Consider the following 16,393-nt stretch of genomic DNA (forward strand, 5'->3'; position numbering starts at 1 on the left):
GTAGAATCAGAACAAAATGCACGAACCTTTCAATTATATTTTTCAATTTCATGTTTAACGGCCACATTGGATACTCCCAGTCAACGATAAAGTATTTGACAAAATATCAATGCAAATTAATCAGTTAACTTTTTAGGGCGGTACAACTACTTCAAGAATTGAATCATCATAAATCGAAAGAATGATAAATGTTGATTTCAGTACGCACACACTTCCACAAGCGTCAACCCAAACAAAATGCCAAATAAAATCCGAATGGGGTAATAAAATGCAGGCTTGAGGTCAAGCGACTTGCTTTAGTTTATTGATCCATAACTTGGCTTAATGTGGTAATAAAAGGTGAGATCCGCCTGTAAACAGCCACGGACAAAAGAAGCTTTGTCATTGTGTGCTTGGAACTTCTGGTTTTAATAAGAACGACCAAGGGAAGCTCCATAATGAATGAGGTCATTGGTGTTTATTGTACAAATCGAAGCTTAAATTAAATGCTAATGTACTAAAAAACTAAGTGTGCGATCATAAGTGTCCAAGTCAATATAATGAAATGTCAGTCGTCTTTTTTCCCTCGCCTCTCGTTGGCATTGAACTGTCGGCTGACATTTAATTTAGAAAAAAACGTCAGTTGTCAGGAAACAAAATCTTTTTTTTTTTATATTTAAAATGGTACATCCTGTTTTTAAACTTAACTTTAGCAAGATTACACAAAACTCTACACTGACCAGCAAGAGCAAATCACCATAACAGGCCTTCATTAAGACTGTAATCGCTGATTGTAAGCATGACCTCGCCTCACATAAACAACGTACACATGTGAATAAATCATCTTCAATGCGCATCGCCGGAGGGCACAGGGATGAGCGCGTTTGTTTACAAAACTCAGGTTCTGGATAGTGAAAGACTTGATGGTAGCTTGGCTCTGCTTACACAGATGGACTTTGGTATGTCGGAATCATCACGCTCCATCTGAACAACAGCTTTGTGTTTTGATAAGTGGAGAAACAATGTGAATATTAAATCACACAAAAGATCATTCTAGAGAACATTGTCTGAATGAATTAACGTTTCTGAACTTGCTTGACAAGCGAGCCTTTAACAAGTAGCATTCCTAATTAGCTGCGCTTTGCGTGCCGCCAACCATCCCAATCGCATGTGGAGACTTTTCCTCTGCTGGCGTGACACATGACGCCACTTCCACTGATGAATGTGGGGCCAATATGAAGTAATTAAGTCCAAAATTTAATAATGGTTTTATTTTTAGCATCCACTCCTTCCCAGTCTCTCTGTCTCTGCATAGTGAGTGCCCCCACCCTTCCCCTTCCCTAGCTCACCGGCCCCCAAGCCCTCCTCCATATACCTTTTTGTGGAAGAGGATACGGGGGACCCAGATGTTACTCGGAACTGACCAATGGTGAGCAAATAGGGGCCGGATTGGCGCGCGCCCACGTTGCTCCATCTTTTTAAAAACCACCGGCCTCCCAACTCCGACTGAACAACCGCTGCCTGAGCGGCGACGACACCTCTTGGCATCTCGCACACCTGACCAGGGACCAGGACCGTGTTTACTCGGTTGCACCGTTGAGTGACACCATGTCGGGATTAAAAACAGCGGCCTTCCTGATCGCTTTCCTGGCTTCTGTGGCTCTCGGTCAAGGTAAGTGAAGGTCATGTGGGAATGAAGTTTAATCGTATGAGATGATGGATCTGGGAGGGGAAACTGGTGGTGAGCTCATGGGATGAAAGGGCTAGAGCACACGTGCTTGCATGGTACTTTACGGACCACCACTGTGGATCGCACATGCCAATATTTTGACAGAAGCACACTCCACCCAAAGGCTGATCCACAACATGTGCAGAGGAGGGCCGACTCGGGCGCTTTGTTGTTTTTACTTTTCAAAATTTTCTGTGATGGCTGATATGTGACATCCATTTGACACATGGTTATTAAATATTGGCTGATAAGGGTTACAAAGGTCATTGGAGAAAATAAGTGACTGACATGATGGCTTTCTTTTAAATATTTTTTGGAAATGGTCATTCGTAACTTGATTAGATTTTTTTTTTGAATATATGTATATACTATAAATTAGCTTTAAAAAAAGTAACTGTCAAATGTCAGCGGCTACAACACATTCAGCTACACTTATATATATTTTTTTTAAATCTGCAAATTGACTGCAACGTTGAAGAGTAACGTTTGTGCATGATTAGAAATTCCTTTACGATAAATAACAATTAGTGTTATATCCTTCGGGATAAAAATACCAGTGATGTGAGTCCAGCTACAATTAAATAGCTCTTTTTGGACGTAAACATATTGCAGAGGCCATAAATGAATGTCCCCCCCCATCCCTAAATAGTGATGTTTTTCCAAACTTCAAATTGCATTGGCATCCCCAACAGCTAAACCACATTAAAGTTGCAGTGAAGTTTGCTTTATCTGTCCTCAGTTCACCCTCGCAACGCTGTGCCAGTAGCGCCTCCTGTCATCATGAACTAAGTACTGTCGTCTACTTCCCCACCTGTTGATTTGGGCTTTGGCAAAATGAGAGGACGGTTTAAACATCCATATGGTGTGCTTTTACAACTTGTTTGGCGGCCGGCTACTTGTGCTGCAAAGTTTAAAGAGGAGCACTTGTGGCACTGCTTTGAGACCGTTTCAAAAGGCTTGCCAGAGAGCCTCAATGGTGTGACCGTGACTATGGATGGAGGGTGACAACCAGTTGGAGGACCACTGGGAGTTGAACAGTTTTCAGATGTTGGAGCAGGCCGACTGGCCAGATGACTTTAATGGCTTTGGACAGAATAAGAGGGGCGGTCATTAGAGCTGCATTGCTTTTTCATCTCAATGTGTTATTTTTTTTTCAAAGTTTGATTCCATCAATATTATGATTTCTTTTTTCAATTAACTTTTATTATTTAATACGATTTTCTTTTTGTTCATTAATCTGTATTACAGTAAACAATTTGGGATTAATTAGAAATAAATGTTTAGGTTAAATACGGTTTATGCAAAAATAAATTAACTATGAATTAATATGAAAGACAGTTTATCAACTTGAATTATTGTTGTTAAATTACCAAACACTGACTTCCAGTCTTTTTTCCTGTTCTACTAAGTCTGTTAGATTTTTTTTTTTATGTATGACTTTCTAAAAATTTATATATAAGGATATGTGTGGGTGTAATTTAATTCTGAGGGGATTCTTTGTGCCGTGGGCAGTTTTTGGCTCCTGTGCAGCAGTTCAAACAAGGACGTTGAGATAGTTTGAATGAGCCCAATCACGTTTGAACAAGATGAAAGCTAGCCGCGGCTAATACCTTCTTGTACAATATCAGAATTAAAAAAAAAAATCTTGAAATCATGCATCTGATGTGCATCATTAGCTAATGTCATGAGCAAAATTGCATGTCTTAATGAGGCGCAGATGCTTTAGGAATTCAAACTTGGACATTTGAGGGAAAGGGGAAAAAGTGTTGCACACCTCGACGAAGAAACCGGCCAAATGCAAAAACAGCTTCCATATGACATGGCAAACAAATCACACACATGCAAGTTGCCCCCACTGTCAAGAATGCAGACAGACAGTCAGTCTGCAACAACTTATACTACAACCTTGTATTCTAATCCAACAAGTTATGTAACATATGGGGGGGGGGGGGGGGGGGGGGTTGATGTCTTCTCCTGGAACATACATGTAATAAACAAGCTCCAGACTTCTATCCGGTATCCATCTGGTGCAGTCATACCAGCTGTGACACCTCATTTTTTTCCACACGCTCCCCATTTTATTTATTGCCGCATGATGTATGGAGCAGGCGAGCCGCATCACAAAGAGCCACTGTGTCGCAAAACCTCTAAAATAAGAGTTGTCGCCGTTTAAGATGTTGGAAGAATTGTAATCCGGTAGCTCGCGTGGCATGCATGTGCCGCTATAAGTGGGTTGGCAACATCATATCCTGTTGGGAGGGGGGAGAGGGTTGGCGTGCCGATCAACTACAGATATGATCAGGATTTATTTTTCAGCAAATCACTTTTTTATGCTACACTAATGACCCGTAATTGATGGCATTTGTTGTTCTTGGTCAAGACCAGAACGGAATCCAGTCTTTGGTCAGTAGCAGCATTTTGGCTTTTTAAAGCCAGAATGTCGGCGGCGCTAACATCTCACTTTCATCAATCCATCAAGCTAATGTGCTGCTGGCATCACTAGAAAGGCTTGAGGTGAAGCCATAAAACACATCAGCCACTGGAAGTTATAAAACATACACGCTCAAACAAATACGACGCCTTAGCATGTTTCTGTTTTAGTTACGGGACATGATATGAAGAAATGAAACTCAAAAACTTTTTTTTCTCAAATGCAGCTGATGTCTTGTGAGTTAACAATCAGACAACAAATCGGAATGATTTGTTGTTTGCACTGCTAACTAAAGTATTTGCTTTCTGTTTGCAGGAATTCGAAGAGAGAGTGCATCAGTCAGGAGCAGCAGAGCAACACCAAACAGTTTTAAAGATACGCAAACGACAGGTGAATTAAATAAAAAAAAGTTTCAATCAGAGATGAGGGAAATGAATTTGATAAACAATCTTAATGACACCTGCAGATTGATAGGTGAATGTTTGTTCTAAGTTAAATTTTTTATGTATTATGAGATTTAAATCAAAGGCAAATTCGGGGTATTAAATTTGCCATTTTGAGCTACACAATCTTATTTAATCAGAAACGAATTTGCATTTATCACATTTTCCAATCTAAGATCCAGAAGTTCTTACTATGTGAATAAAACATGAGCTGTTTTAGCTATTAAGATCCTAGACGGTAACCATCTACTCATTAACTTCACAGGTGACAAATGTTCTAGGCCTTGAGAGGAGTTCAACGCTATTTTTAAAGTATCTGCTACATTCCATGAATAGATTGCCACCGCATTCATTTATTGTCGAGTACTCTCATTTTCTTGCCTGAATGCATTACGGGCCTCATTTGCTTCTGAATGACTCCCCAGAGTGTGCTAGGTCTTAAATGAGTTAAGCAGATCTATTCTGATATGAAATATGAAAATCCATCTTTGATTTTGACCCAATGACTTCATCTTGTGTTTTAAACATTATTTCTTATCGTATCCTTTTAATTGCCTGCAGGTCTGACAGAGTGGACCTCGTGGTTTAATATTGACCACCCTGGGGGGAACGGGGATTACGAGCGCCTCGAGGCCATCCGCTTCTACTACCGCGAGAGAATATGCTCGAGGCCAACGGCGATGGAGGTTCGCACGACAGATTGGGTGGCTGCGGCAGAGACGGGAGAAGTGGTCCACTCCAGTCTGGAGAAGGGCTTCTGGTGCGTCAATAAGGAGCAACCTTATGGACGCACCTGCTCCAACTACCACGTCCGCTTTCAGTGCCCACCAGGTAGTTGAGATCCAAGAGCAGAAATTGCAAAATCAACTCCAATCTCAAAACGCTCCAATGTAATGCTGCTTTTCTTCTTCCTTGATTCTCAGAGCAGAGTTATTGGACCGAATGGGGCGAGTGGGGGCCGTGCACGACAACCGTTTGCAACGACGTGGGTATCCAGGTCCGCCAGAGGAGATGCATGAGCACGCAGCCAATGCCTTTGCTCTTGGTTCCTGCCTGCCAGGGACACCATTCAGAGAGGAGGGAGTGCTCCACTCCTCCATGTACAGGTGAATTGTATTTTCGTAACATGAGCTAAGCTTATCTAGTTTGAGTGCAACTAGTCAACAAAAGTCCAAAAGTCCTTGGAAATTAACTACTCCGATATCTGATGACATGTGGCAGTTTGCTTTGACCAATTTCTATTTAAGTAATCATATCCCACATGTGGTCAGCCAAGTGGAGTCCATGGGGTCGCTGGGGGTCTTGCTCTGTGACATGCGGCGGGGGTCGGAAGATCCGAAAGAGGACTTGCGTGAGGACCTCGGACACAGTACAGTGCACCGGACGCCCCGTTGAAACTCAAAAATGTAGCAAGACTCCTTGTCCAGGTATGACACAGGACGCCAAAGTAACATATTTGGACACCACGGCCAACATTTGACCTCGCCTCGTTGTCTCGACAGTCAAATGTCAGCGAGTGTGCACTGAGGGCCGCCCAGATGAAGACTGCAGTCGCTGTGTGTGTGACGGCCATGTTCTGCATGGCGACGTCCACAGTGTGACAGGGGTCCCTGTACCGGGGGCCTTGGTGGCATTCACCAACCGTCCCAAAGTGATCCGTGCCCGGTCGGACGCCAAAGGCCGCTTCAAATTGCAGGGAATCTGCTCGTCCAATGTGACTTCGCTCATCATCAGGAAGGACAAGTTTTCTCCAGTTACCGTCTCCTCTACCAGTAACAGCACAGGCCTTTCCTGGGTGTCGGCTGTTCTTAGATCAGCTGGTAAGTCGAGATCCGGTAATGTCTACAGCACTTTTGCCAAACAACAAGGGGTTGTATCTTTTTAATTCCCCACAGAGAAGCCTTACATTGTGAAACACCCCGAGGACAAGGTGCGTTACGAGGGCGGGCGTGTGTTGCTGTGTTGCAAGGCAACCGGATCACCAACACCCGATAAATATTACTGGTGAGTTAAATCCTAGTCCCAATTTACTAAGACCGTATGACCTCAGCATCTTTGAAGGGATATTATTCTTAACTTTGCAATTCTCTATGTGCTCAAGGTACCACAATGGCACTCTGCTGGACAAACAGGTGTACAAGTACCACGAGGAACTCGTACTGAAAGATCTGAAGCCAGAACAGGCCGGACAATATTATTGCAAAACCAGCAGCTCTGCAGGCAGCATTAAGTCTTCCCCAGCATCCCTCACTATCATTGGTAAGTCTTGAATATCCATCATAACCGAGCTACTGTGCGTTTCTTTTCCCAACACATAAACCCGGGCCAAAACCAGCATCCAACTGATAAAGCTCCCTTTTTTGACAATGCACAGTGGTACGATAAACTTGACGGTCTGTCTGACTTCGTAAATGTACTCTAAATCCTTCGTAGGATCAAGCAAAAGCACTATTCATTCTAGGTCTTTAGAGACGGAATATTACAGTTGAAGAGGAAGTGACCCCAAGCTTTAGATCTCATCTGTGAGCCGTGTCCATGCATTAAGAGGACAAAAAAAAACATCTGAGAGAGGGGGGGAAAAACATTTAACGGGCTATTTCATTTTGGATGGGGATACTGGGGAAAAATAATCATACGGTCTGGCTCAAGACCTTTTCTTTCATTGCTTTAGCCCATTTTAAATAGGGCTACTAGTTCGAGAGACCTCAAGTCGCAAATGACTCAAACGCTGAAAATAGGGGTTGCAAAAAGAGGAGAGGAAAAGGTAATGTAGGGAAATGCGACTCTGGAAGTTTATATTTGTCCACCATCAAAATATTCAGCCCCTCAAAAGACACGGTTGAGATATTTTTGTGCAAGACTTTAGTGTGTGCACTGAGAACAAGTAGTAATATTTAATGTGCCACCAATTGATCATTTTTATGCGTCGTATGAACATAACTTACTCTGGTTTATCGCAAATTCACAGCTAAAGGAGCTCCAGCATGCAATTCCACTCCCGAGGCACATCTGATCAGACTGCCGTTGGATTGCGTACAACCCGGGACGAACTCCAAGTTTTACAACGCTGGCCGCTGCCCGCATAACAAATGTGCTGGCGCTCTAGACTTTGATATGCGCTGCAGAGATGGCGCCGGGTTTTGTTGTGGTGTCCAAGCGATGGAAAGTCGGACCATTGACTGTGGGAGCTACAGCCTTCCCATCCGGTCCGTATCCCAGTGCAGCTGTCAGAAGTGCGTGCAGCCAACTGTGCTTGTACGAGGTCGAGTGGTCACGGCTGACAATGGTGAGCCGCTGCGATTTGGTCACATCTACATTGGCAAAGAGAGGGCAGGCACCACTGGATACCAGGGAGGCTTCACCATCCAAGTTCCTCCTGACACACAGAGACTGGTGGTGAATTTTGTTGACCCCACCGAGAAATTCATTGACACTCCAAAGGTTTTCATTTTGGATAAGAAGGGTGGATCAATCTACCATGACGTGAGGGTCATGAGGAAGCAGGCACCGATTGATATCGATGCTGGTGAGACCAATTCTATTAACCTGGGGGAAATAATAGGGGAAGATCCGATTGGGCAGTTGGTCATTCCAGCCAATTCCTTCCACAAAGACAACGGAGAGCTTTATGAGGGAACCGTAAAAGCCAGTGTCACTTTCATAGACCCGAGAAACATTACCACAGCTTCTGCCACACCCGGCGACCTCAATTTTGTGGACCCTGAAGGTGACATGCTCCCGTTGAGGACCTATGGCATGTTCTCTGTCGACTTCCGCGACGAGAGCAACAAGGAGGTACTCGGGGCCGGAGCGGTCCAAGTCCTTCTTGACACACAGCATGTAAAGATGCAAGAGCATATTCCCAAAATGAAACTGTGGTCTTTAAATCCCGACACTGGTGTCTGGGAGGAGGAAGGCGACTTCTCTAGTACGACAACTACAGGAGGGCATGGACGGAGCAAGCGTGAGGAACGTACCTTTCTCATAGGCAACATGGAGATTAGAGAGCGTAGACTCTTTAATTTGGATGTGCCTGAAAACAGACGCTGCTACGTTAAAGTCCGTGCCTACATGAGTGACAAGTTCCTGCCTGTTGAACAGCTGGAAGGCGTCGTGATCAGTTTGATCAACCTTGAACCCAAACCTGGATATTCTTCTAACCCAAGAGCATGGGGACGCTTTGACAGCGTCATAACTGGCCACAACGGGGCCTGTTTGCCGGCTTTCTGTGACGCCCAGAGGCCTGATGCCTATACCGCCTATGTAACAGCAATGATGGGCGGTGAAGAACTGGAGGCAGCTCCCTCCTCCCCAAAAATGAATCCAAACATCATCGGTGTGTCTCAACCATATCTGGATAAAATAGACTACCAGCGCTCAGACCACGAAGATCCAGCGCTGAAAAAAACAGCTTTCCGAATCAATTTGGCAAAGCCCAACCAAAATAATTTTGATGAGACCAATGGGCCCATATACCCGTATCAGAATTTAATAGCCTGCGAAAATGCACCTGTTGATGCGAATCATTTCAGGTTCTTTCGAGTGGAGAAGGACAAGTACGAATACAATGTTGTACCCTTTGAGGAAACGGATCTGACAACCTGGACCGGGGACTACCTCTCATGGTGGCCTAACCCTCAGGAGTTCAGAGCATGTTTTATCAAGGTTAAGGTCCACGGACAAAAGGAAGTGATGGTAAGGTCAAGAAACTTTGGAGGTTCACACCCAGAGACAACAGGCAAACTTTACGGCATCCGAGATATACGCAGTACCCGGGACATGCGAGAGGCCAACACTTCAGCAGCTTGCGTTGAGTTCAAATGCAGCGGCATGTTGTTTGACCAAGCTGAAGTGGATCGATCCCTCATCTCTATCATTCCACAAGGGAACTGTCGCAAGATTTCTACCAACAATCTACTCCAGGAGTACCTCATCAAACACCCCCCAGTTGCACAAAACAACGACTCCCACGCCTTCACCATGTTAGCCCCCGTGGACCCTCTGGGACATAATTATGGCATATACACAGTCACAGACCAGAATCCCAGGGTTGCCAAAGAAATCGCTATCGGCCGCTGCTTTGATGGTACCTCGGACGGTTTCTCCAGAGAGATGAAATCCGACTCGGGAGTGGCTTTGACTTTCAGCTGTCCAGAGAGGAAAATCAACAGAGAAAGCCTCTTCCAGCGGCTGCAGACCAACCCAGGACAGACATTGTCACAGATGGCGAGGGACATGAGGGAGATGGAAGGCATGCAGATGCAGAGGTCATCCACTCAAGTGGTGGCCTATCCCTCCGAGCAACAGGGCAGGACCCAGAGTCGTAGGGTTGTCACTACAAGCAGGAGGAGGACGGCTGTTCGCACACAACGACGCCAATGATAGTCGAGAGGTAGGTTTGAAAGATGATTCATTTCCATCGGGAGTCATATTGAAGTAACCTATATTTTCTTATGTCATTTCTAGACCTTCACTCAAAGCAACTCATGGATGTAAAACTTGGCATTCTGCTGAAGGAACTTCCTCCGTACTGTGGAAATCACCAAACTCAGACAAACAGCAAAATGTTGAGCCTGGCTGAACATATCCAATAATTGTATACTGACTTGAAGGGTTTGCTATATTATTATTTTTTAACCACCCCTCCTGAAAGACATCTTGTGGCTATATGAAAAGCAGTACCTGGCATGTATTTAAAAGCTCTGGTCACATTTTATGTCTGAAAGTCGTATTTGACTTTTGAAAATGTTTATTTTATAGGTCTAATTTGTGGTATTTGAGGTTGGATTTTTTTTTTTTGCAGCGACTGAATCAAAAGCAAATTGTTTATAGTGGTGGCACACAACCATGTAAAAATTGCTCTCCAATGAATGTCTCTAAAAGTTGCAGACACTGAGACCTTTCTCTTCAAACTGAGAGAATCAAGAGACACAAACTTCACAGTCCATCAGGGTAAAAAAGGACGTTTTCTGAAATTTTACTTCGTCGTACATTGGTACTGAGATTCAGTAATACATACAAATATCCATACCAAAGCAAACATGCAACATCTAAGAGAATTGACAGAATTATTAATGTCATCTAAAGCAGTAAGCGGTCAGGATTGAATATTTATTCAGCTGTTCAGTGTTTGTCATTGAGCTGTGCAATGAGAATATTTTATAATACAATTATAGTAGCTGTTTTTTTTTTTTAAACTAAAATATTCAACAAAAAATGCTGCTGCTAATTGAAGCGACAACTCTGTCATACGTGGTGAGGGGGATTGTATATTTTAGGCTCTAAATTACTCGGACACATTTGTGAGGTGATGTCTATTAGGTAGAAGTTTACAGCTGGTGGAAATACTTCAGTCACATACTTTGGTAGGTGCTGCTGTTTTGGTTAGCAACTGAGTTCTGCAGTTGGGCTCAATAGTCAATGTGTGGACAACAACATGCATCAATCCCATTTTTTTTTTAAATTCGTTTTGAGACAGCTATTTTTGAGGGAATTGTACTATTACTTCTAATCTTGCTTCCTCGAAAGTTTCAGATTCCATATTTAGACAACTCTCATCATACAGACAGCAGCAACAGTATTAACTCAGTACACGTTATATTTAGTCTACCTTTAATTATTGTCATAACTTTCCACTTTAAAACTTGTTTATCTGAAAAAGAGGCATTTGCAGCCCTGGTAATGAGATAACCTCTCCATGCTGAACTAATCCGAAAACCCAGCCAAGGGCGAGGATGGTCCATTGGGAACCCGGGACAGGCGCAGACATAAACACACTTGTGCAGTTAATTAGAAAATAAACGTTGCAATCCTTAGGGAGCCATTAGGACAATATGATGCAGACGTTCATTAATAATCAAACACGCTCCATTTTTGAGACAAAAAAGTAATTAAGAAGAAATTAAGTCACAATGGCACCAGACCAGGTCGTGCACTTTGCATGAAATAGTTACGGCTTTGGCATACAAATGTCACATTGCTGAGGTGAAAAATCGAATTGGTTCAGTCAGGTGATCGAACATCTCAATCATGATTCTTAGGTGGACTGAAGATTTGAAATTGCCCATAGGTGTGATGTCAACTGTATACGTAACCTTGCCATGTTGAAAACAAACGTACCTGCACGTACTCTGAGCACAAATGTCATCTCGCAGCAGATGTAGCATCCAACCTGCAAGGCAGACAGTGATTGAATCCAGGAGCTATAGCAACAGTCTGTTTGCTCATGAAGACGTCAAACATCTGCACAACACAGACATCCGTAGAAAGAAGAGCTGGTGAAGGATGAAATGTTTGGTCAAGGGGGAAAAAGTGAAGTAATTGGGGTCTTCGTAGTCCACCGCAAGAAAGCTTGACAACAAGTGCTTGCACATGCAAGTTGGAAGAATGCTTTGACAGCAGCGGCGGCTTTTTCATGAGAACATATCAAGGGGAGTTTGAGCGACAATGTAACAATAATAAAAGTCTGGCCAAGGCCTCGCATGGGAAAGTAAAGCATGCTGCTCAAACTTGGAACATAAAAGGACACTTAAGAGGCAAAACATTTGCAGTTGTTTTGGGGGATGAAATGATGCGAGTTGAAGCTCCATTCCAAAAGACAAAGCACACAAAAACAAGATTTATTCTGTGTGGAAAGAAAATGTTAATCTCTGTGGGAAGGGTATTTATCGTAATAATATTTTCACTTGGCGGAGATTTGGAAAATGTTAGCCTAACAAATCATTTGAGATTTAATGGAGAAGATGAAATCTTAGCTTTGAGAATAGGAATTCTTTTAGAATTCTACGCATGCTCACTGACAACATTTTGAATATTTAAATATCAATTCCTGAGTTTGACCACATTAATTCATAACCTTGACCCAGCAGATAATTTTTCATTACGAGGGTAATAGGTAGACTAGACACAATAGCCATTTTTTTTTTGCAATTTTCCACCAGAGGTCCAACTGGTGTCGGAGAAATCATAATTTATTCCAGAAGTGAAAATTTGCACATGCCACTCTGCTTGCAGGAAGCCACCTTGAATTGCAGCTTTCATCGCATTAACGTTTGCATGGTGACTTTTTATGTGTAAATGGTCTATTGTATAAACTTTGTATGATTAAGAGACTGTAAATAAATGTTTGATGCTTTTGAACTTTGGAGTTTGTCACATTGAAGAAATTCACATTCACTTATTCCTCGGCCGTAGATGCCAATATTGGCAGGATTTTGGTTTTTTTAAAGGTCATGTAAATGCTTGCGAAAAACCAAATAATGACGTGTGGCCATCAGAGTAATAAAGTCCACAGTAAGGGTTCAAATGCTGACTCAAATGGGGCTGAACCAGTGAAATTATGATCGCAATAAAACTTCCCATAATGGAATAAAGGCACCAGGACCTTCGTGTCTGTGTGGCTACTTGGACTATTTTTAAAAGAACAATATTTAAACAGATTTTGGAAAATACAATAAAAATCATATAAATTATCAGTTAAAAAAAAAATCACAAATAGGCAACAAAACATGCAGGCTTAGATCAATGAAGACTTAAAAATCTTAACTCTCACAAAATGTTTCTCTATCTACGTAATGCAATGTCTCCTTCAGACAATTCCCTGATATCATCATTGTCTGACTTCACTTGCAATCAAAGTACAAAGTCTGAGCAAGTAACAGATAAGGCTCAGGAATGCTTTCAGATGGCGAGGAAAACTCTTATAAATAGCCCCGAATGTGCTCGCTACCGGCAGGACGTCCCGTAATCAGCGTCTTGGCATCCCGAGCCGGGGGTATGGAAGGTTGAAGCTCACTCACCTCTTGTGATGGACAGGAAACGGCTGCAAGGAGAGACAGCTTGCGTGCTTCACGTACACGTCACCGTCCTCCAGCTTGACTTCATGTACTTGTTGCTGAATCAGTGGAGACATTTACTGTTAATTTCCACATCTGTCCTCAGGTGGCCCTATCGAGATTTTATAAGACATGCATCAAGCAAGTCCAAATATTATTCATAAAATTGTTCTAGGCTCATCTCGCTTTCATGACTAACCTTAAGCGACGTCCCTGACTTTCCGGTCCTGAGGTCAAAGTCGTAGTCATGCCACGGACAGAAGACCCGAAGGATTCCATCAGCCTCCTCAATGTCCCCCTCACATAGTGGACCTCCTGAGAAACAAAAGAGATGCTCATCAGGCAAGCATGCAGTGATTCATTATTTCTAATCATAAAAACCAGTAAGGCAACTAGTACAACTTATTCTGGACCTTCAGCTTGCACTGAAATGATGACCTGCATTTTCTTTCCAAAACAACTTTGCTTGGTGTAATATTTTTTTAAATTGTGTAGATCAATCAATTATTTCTGCAAAATTTGGCAATTGTAAAGAAAATACTTTTTGGTCTTTTATTCTGGGCTGTGAAGCATCCTGACAGATGACTTCAACAAGCTTTTACTTTGAAATACCACATCAGAATGAAATACCACTTCCAGTACATCTCAGTTAAAATATGATTTGGATCTGAATGATGTGTGTGTTCATGAACAGTATGAAAATGTAAACGATCGTTTAATAACGACGTCTAATCGAAACGTCACAGTTTATTTTGAAATCCATTTTGGCAACGGAAAAGGGAAACCACAGAATGGGAGAGAACGTAGAAACCACGGTGCGGCTTTTAAAACGAGCTTTTACCCGAGTGTGCGCAGCGGGCATCCATGGCGAAGAACTCGCCCTTGATGTAAAAGAGGCACACGTCCGATTTCCGGCCGAACGACGAGTACACGAGGCGGCATTTGGTGGCGACAAGCTCCGAGGCTGCACCGATGTGTCTCCACGCGAAGTTCCCCTCTCCGGGGGATGAAGCCATTATTAAATGTGCAATGTCGCAGCAATCTGCATTTCCACTTCCATGTGGTGTTTGCTATGGCACATATTCCGCGGCTTATAATGCGGTAGAATGATCACGCTATCGCATTTGTGATTCCCCACGCGTGCACGCGCACGGCGCTCGTGGTTGTCATTTCCTGTCTTCATTTGCGAATTAGAAAATAGTGCCCAAAGACATATTTTGCTGGAGTGTTGCAGCCAGGCTAAAAAAATAGATTTTTTTCAATTTCCATAAATTGTTCTGTCGCCTGTTTTCAACTGCAGCCTGCAAAACCCTAAAAAACAATCACGATCTTTCTTGGTGGAGTCATGAAAAAACCCAGATGAAAAGTCCAACTGCACTCAGTTGAGCGCAAAGTCTGCAGACCTCCTATAAGGTCAAACGAAAAAAGTTTCCACCTATGTCTGAATTTTGTCATTCCCATTCATTCGGTGAGAAATAGAAGTCAAGTGGCCAGACGTGACCTCTTTGATGGAGGTAATGATCAATAGATACAAACTCCCTGACTGAGGCACTTTGAGAAACAGCTGGTGCAGAAATCAAAGTAAGCATCAGCCAAAATAAGCACTCGAGCAGCCCTTCGCACGTCCGCCACCGGTTGCAACCCGAACGCTGAGTCTTCAGAAGTGTGCATGTTGGATTATTACTCGCTCACAGACGCTTCCTGTTCCTTGGTGGAGGTCCATTTGTGACACCAAAAGGCTTTCCCGGTAGAGGTGGAAACATTACACAAAATGTCATTGTGGACATACAAACATAAAGCCCGTTATTGTTCTGCTGATGGCGAGAGTTTAACTTTCCACAGCGTAAGCTTAACATCACAAGTTGTTTTGGAGCTTTGCGTCTCGGCCCGGCACTTCTGTTGAGCCTCACTGTCAAACGAGTTCTGTGACTGGGAAAAAAACATTTTTTTCCAAATAGTAATGCTTGAACCAATAGATCAAAACTAACCTCAGGAAGATGCAGCTATTAAAGTTAATGAGCCATGTGAGATAAAATCAACCAATTTAATCTTCCAGTGCATGAAATAAATCCTGCGCTGTGTAGTCAACGTCAAAGTACATTTATTTTAATCCTCTTTTACGCTTTTTCTCGACCACAAATGTTGGTGGCCAGAGATCAGGCCCGTCTGCCATTGCCAAGGCGGCTGTCAGTAGACTGACGTAGAACAGACGATGGATTTGTGAAGTTTGATTCTTTAGACTGCATGCCGTGGAAGCTCGCTCCCATAACTGAACACACTGTTAAACCTGATTTGTTCGGATTTGAATAGAACGTTAACATAACAAACTGTCATTGAAACATGTCAATAAGTTGTGATGCAGCATTATAAGAATAAATTTAAACTACTCAGCTTTCGATGAATATTATAATATGGAGTTTTTTTTATTTTTATGATCTATTTAATTAGAATTATTCACCAAATTATTCAATAAAATAAACAAATAATATGGAGGATTTTTTTTACTCTATTTCTTTTTAAAGGCTTACTTATAATAAATCAACTGACATTAAAAAAAAAACGAGTGCATGCATTACAATTTGAATTTTTGCATGACCACAATTACACATTTCTATTCAATTCCATAGGCTGAATATTTGTTATTTTTGGATCTCATGATGTTGAGTGTTTGTGACCATATTCAAATCTAGCCGGAGTTGACATCTGCATCTTGGTTTTCCGGTGAAGTGGAGTGAAAGATCCCCCAGTCAGTTAGTCAAGAGTGAAACACAAATCACTGTGACACATCACATTTCAAGCTACTCGGAAAACCAAGAGAAGATACAAAAAAAAAAAATCCCTGGATTGTAGTCGTCGACAATTAGGAAACACGCTGGGCGCTAAATGAAATATGTGTTCAGACAGACAACAAAAGCAGCCAAAGTAAAATGAAAATCAGAGTGATGTTGAAAGTAACAATCAGCACATGCTGGATGGA

At 42.5% G+C, this 16,393-nt stretch overlaps 2 protein-coding genes across 10 annotated transcripts in view; one reads left to right on the plus strand and one right to left on the minus strand.

The window, feature by feature from the left end:
* Positions 1-14,589, minus strand: part of LOC148388544 (Rieske domain-containing protein) — a 38,388-nt gene extending 23,799 nt beyond the window's left edge. For 8 of the 9 annotated variants that reach the window (XR_015861994.1, XR_015861992.1, XR_015861991.1 and 5 more), the window contains exons 1-4: positions 14,258-14,589; positions 13,616-13,731; positions 13,381-13,475; positions 11,702-11,753 (exon numbers count right to left, since the gene is read on the minus strand). Coding sequence is in view for 5 of the 9 variants with exons in the window: in XM_088393444.1 (XP_088249570.1) it covers positions 11,726-11,753; positions 13,381-13,475; positions 13,616-13,731; positions 14,258-14,432 (414 nt within the window). In the remaining 4 variants the exon portion in view is untranslated. Of the gene's footprint in view, positions 1-11,701; positions 11,754-13,380; positions 13,529-13,615; positions 13,732-14,257 lie in introns of those variants that run through there. The other variant, XM_088393445.1, reaches the window with a different exon arrangement.
* On the plus strand, positions 1,382-12,721 carry cilp2 (cartilage intermediate layer protein 2). Its single transcript, XM_088393437.1, has 10 exons — positions 1,382-1,651; positions 4,455-4,529; positions 5,144-5,413; positions 5,506-5,688; positions 5,854-6,009; positions 6,085-6,402; positions 6,478-6,586; positions 6,684-6,841; positions 7,551-9,974; positions 10,049-12,721. The coding sequence occupies exons 1-9, from the start codon at positions 1,588-1,590 to the stop codon at positions 9,962-9,964; spliced, it is 3,747 nt and encodes a 1,248-aa protein (XP_088249563.1). The 5' UTR covers positions 1,382-1,587; the 3' UTR covers positions 9,965-9,974; positions 10,049-12,721.
* Positions 14,590-16,393: the final 1,804 nt, after the last annotated feature.

The sequence above is a fragment of the Syngnathus floridae genome, chromosome 13 (assembly GCF_059516105.1).
Source record: "Syngnathus floridae isolate MCC-2025c chromosome 13, RoL_Sflo_1.0, whole genome shotgun sequence".
NCBI classification, from domain to species: Eukaryota; Metazoa; Chordata; class Actinopteri; order Syngnathiformes; family Syngnathidae; genus Syngnathus; species Syngnathus floridae.

What these genes read in the sequence shown, in the direction of transcription:
- cilp2 (XM_088393437.1), top strand. Translation starts at nt 1,588, where the DNA reads ATGTCGGGATTAAAAACAGCGGCCTTCCTGATCGCTTTCCTGGCTTCT. An exon ending in GGCTGTTCTTAGATCAGCTG is followed by an intron (nt 6,403 to 6,477) that starts GTAAGTCGAGAT and finishes AATTCCCCACAG; the next exon opens with AGAAGCCTTACATTGTGAAA. An exon ending in AGCATCCCTCACTATCATTG is followed by an intron (nt 6,842 to 7,550) that starts GTAAGTCTTGAA and finishes GCAAATTCACAG; the next exon opens with CTAAAGGAGCTCCAGCATGC.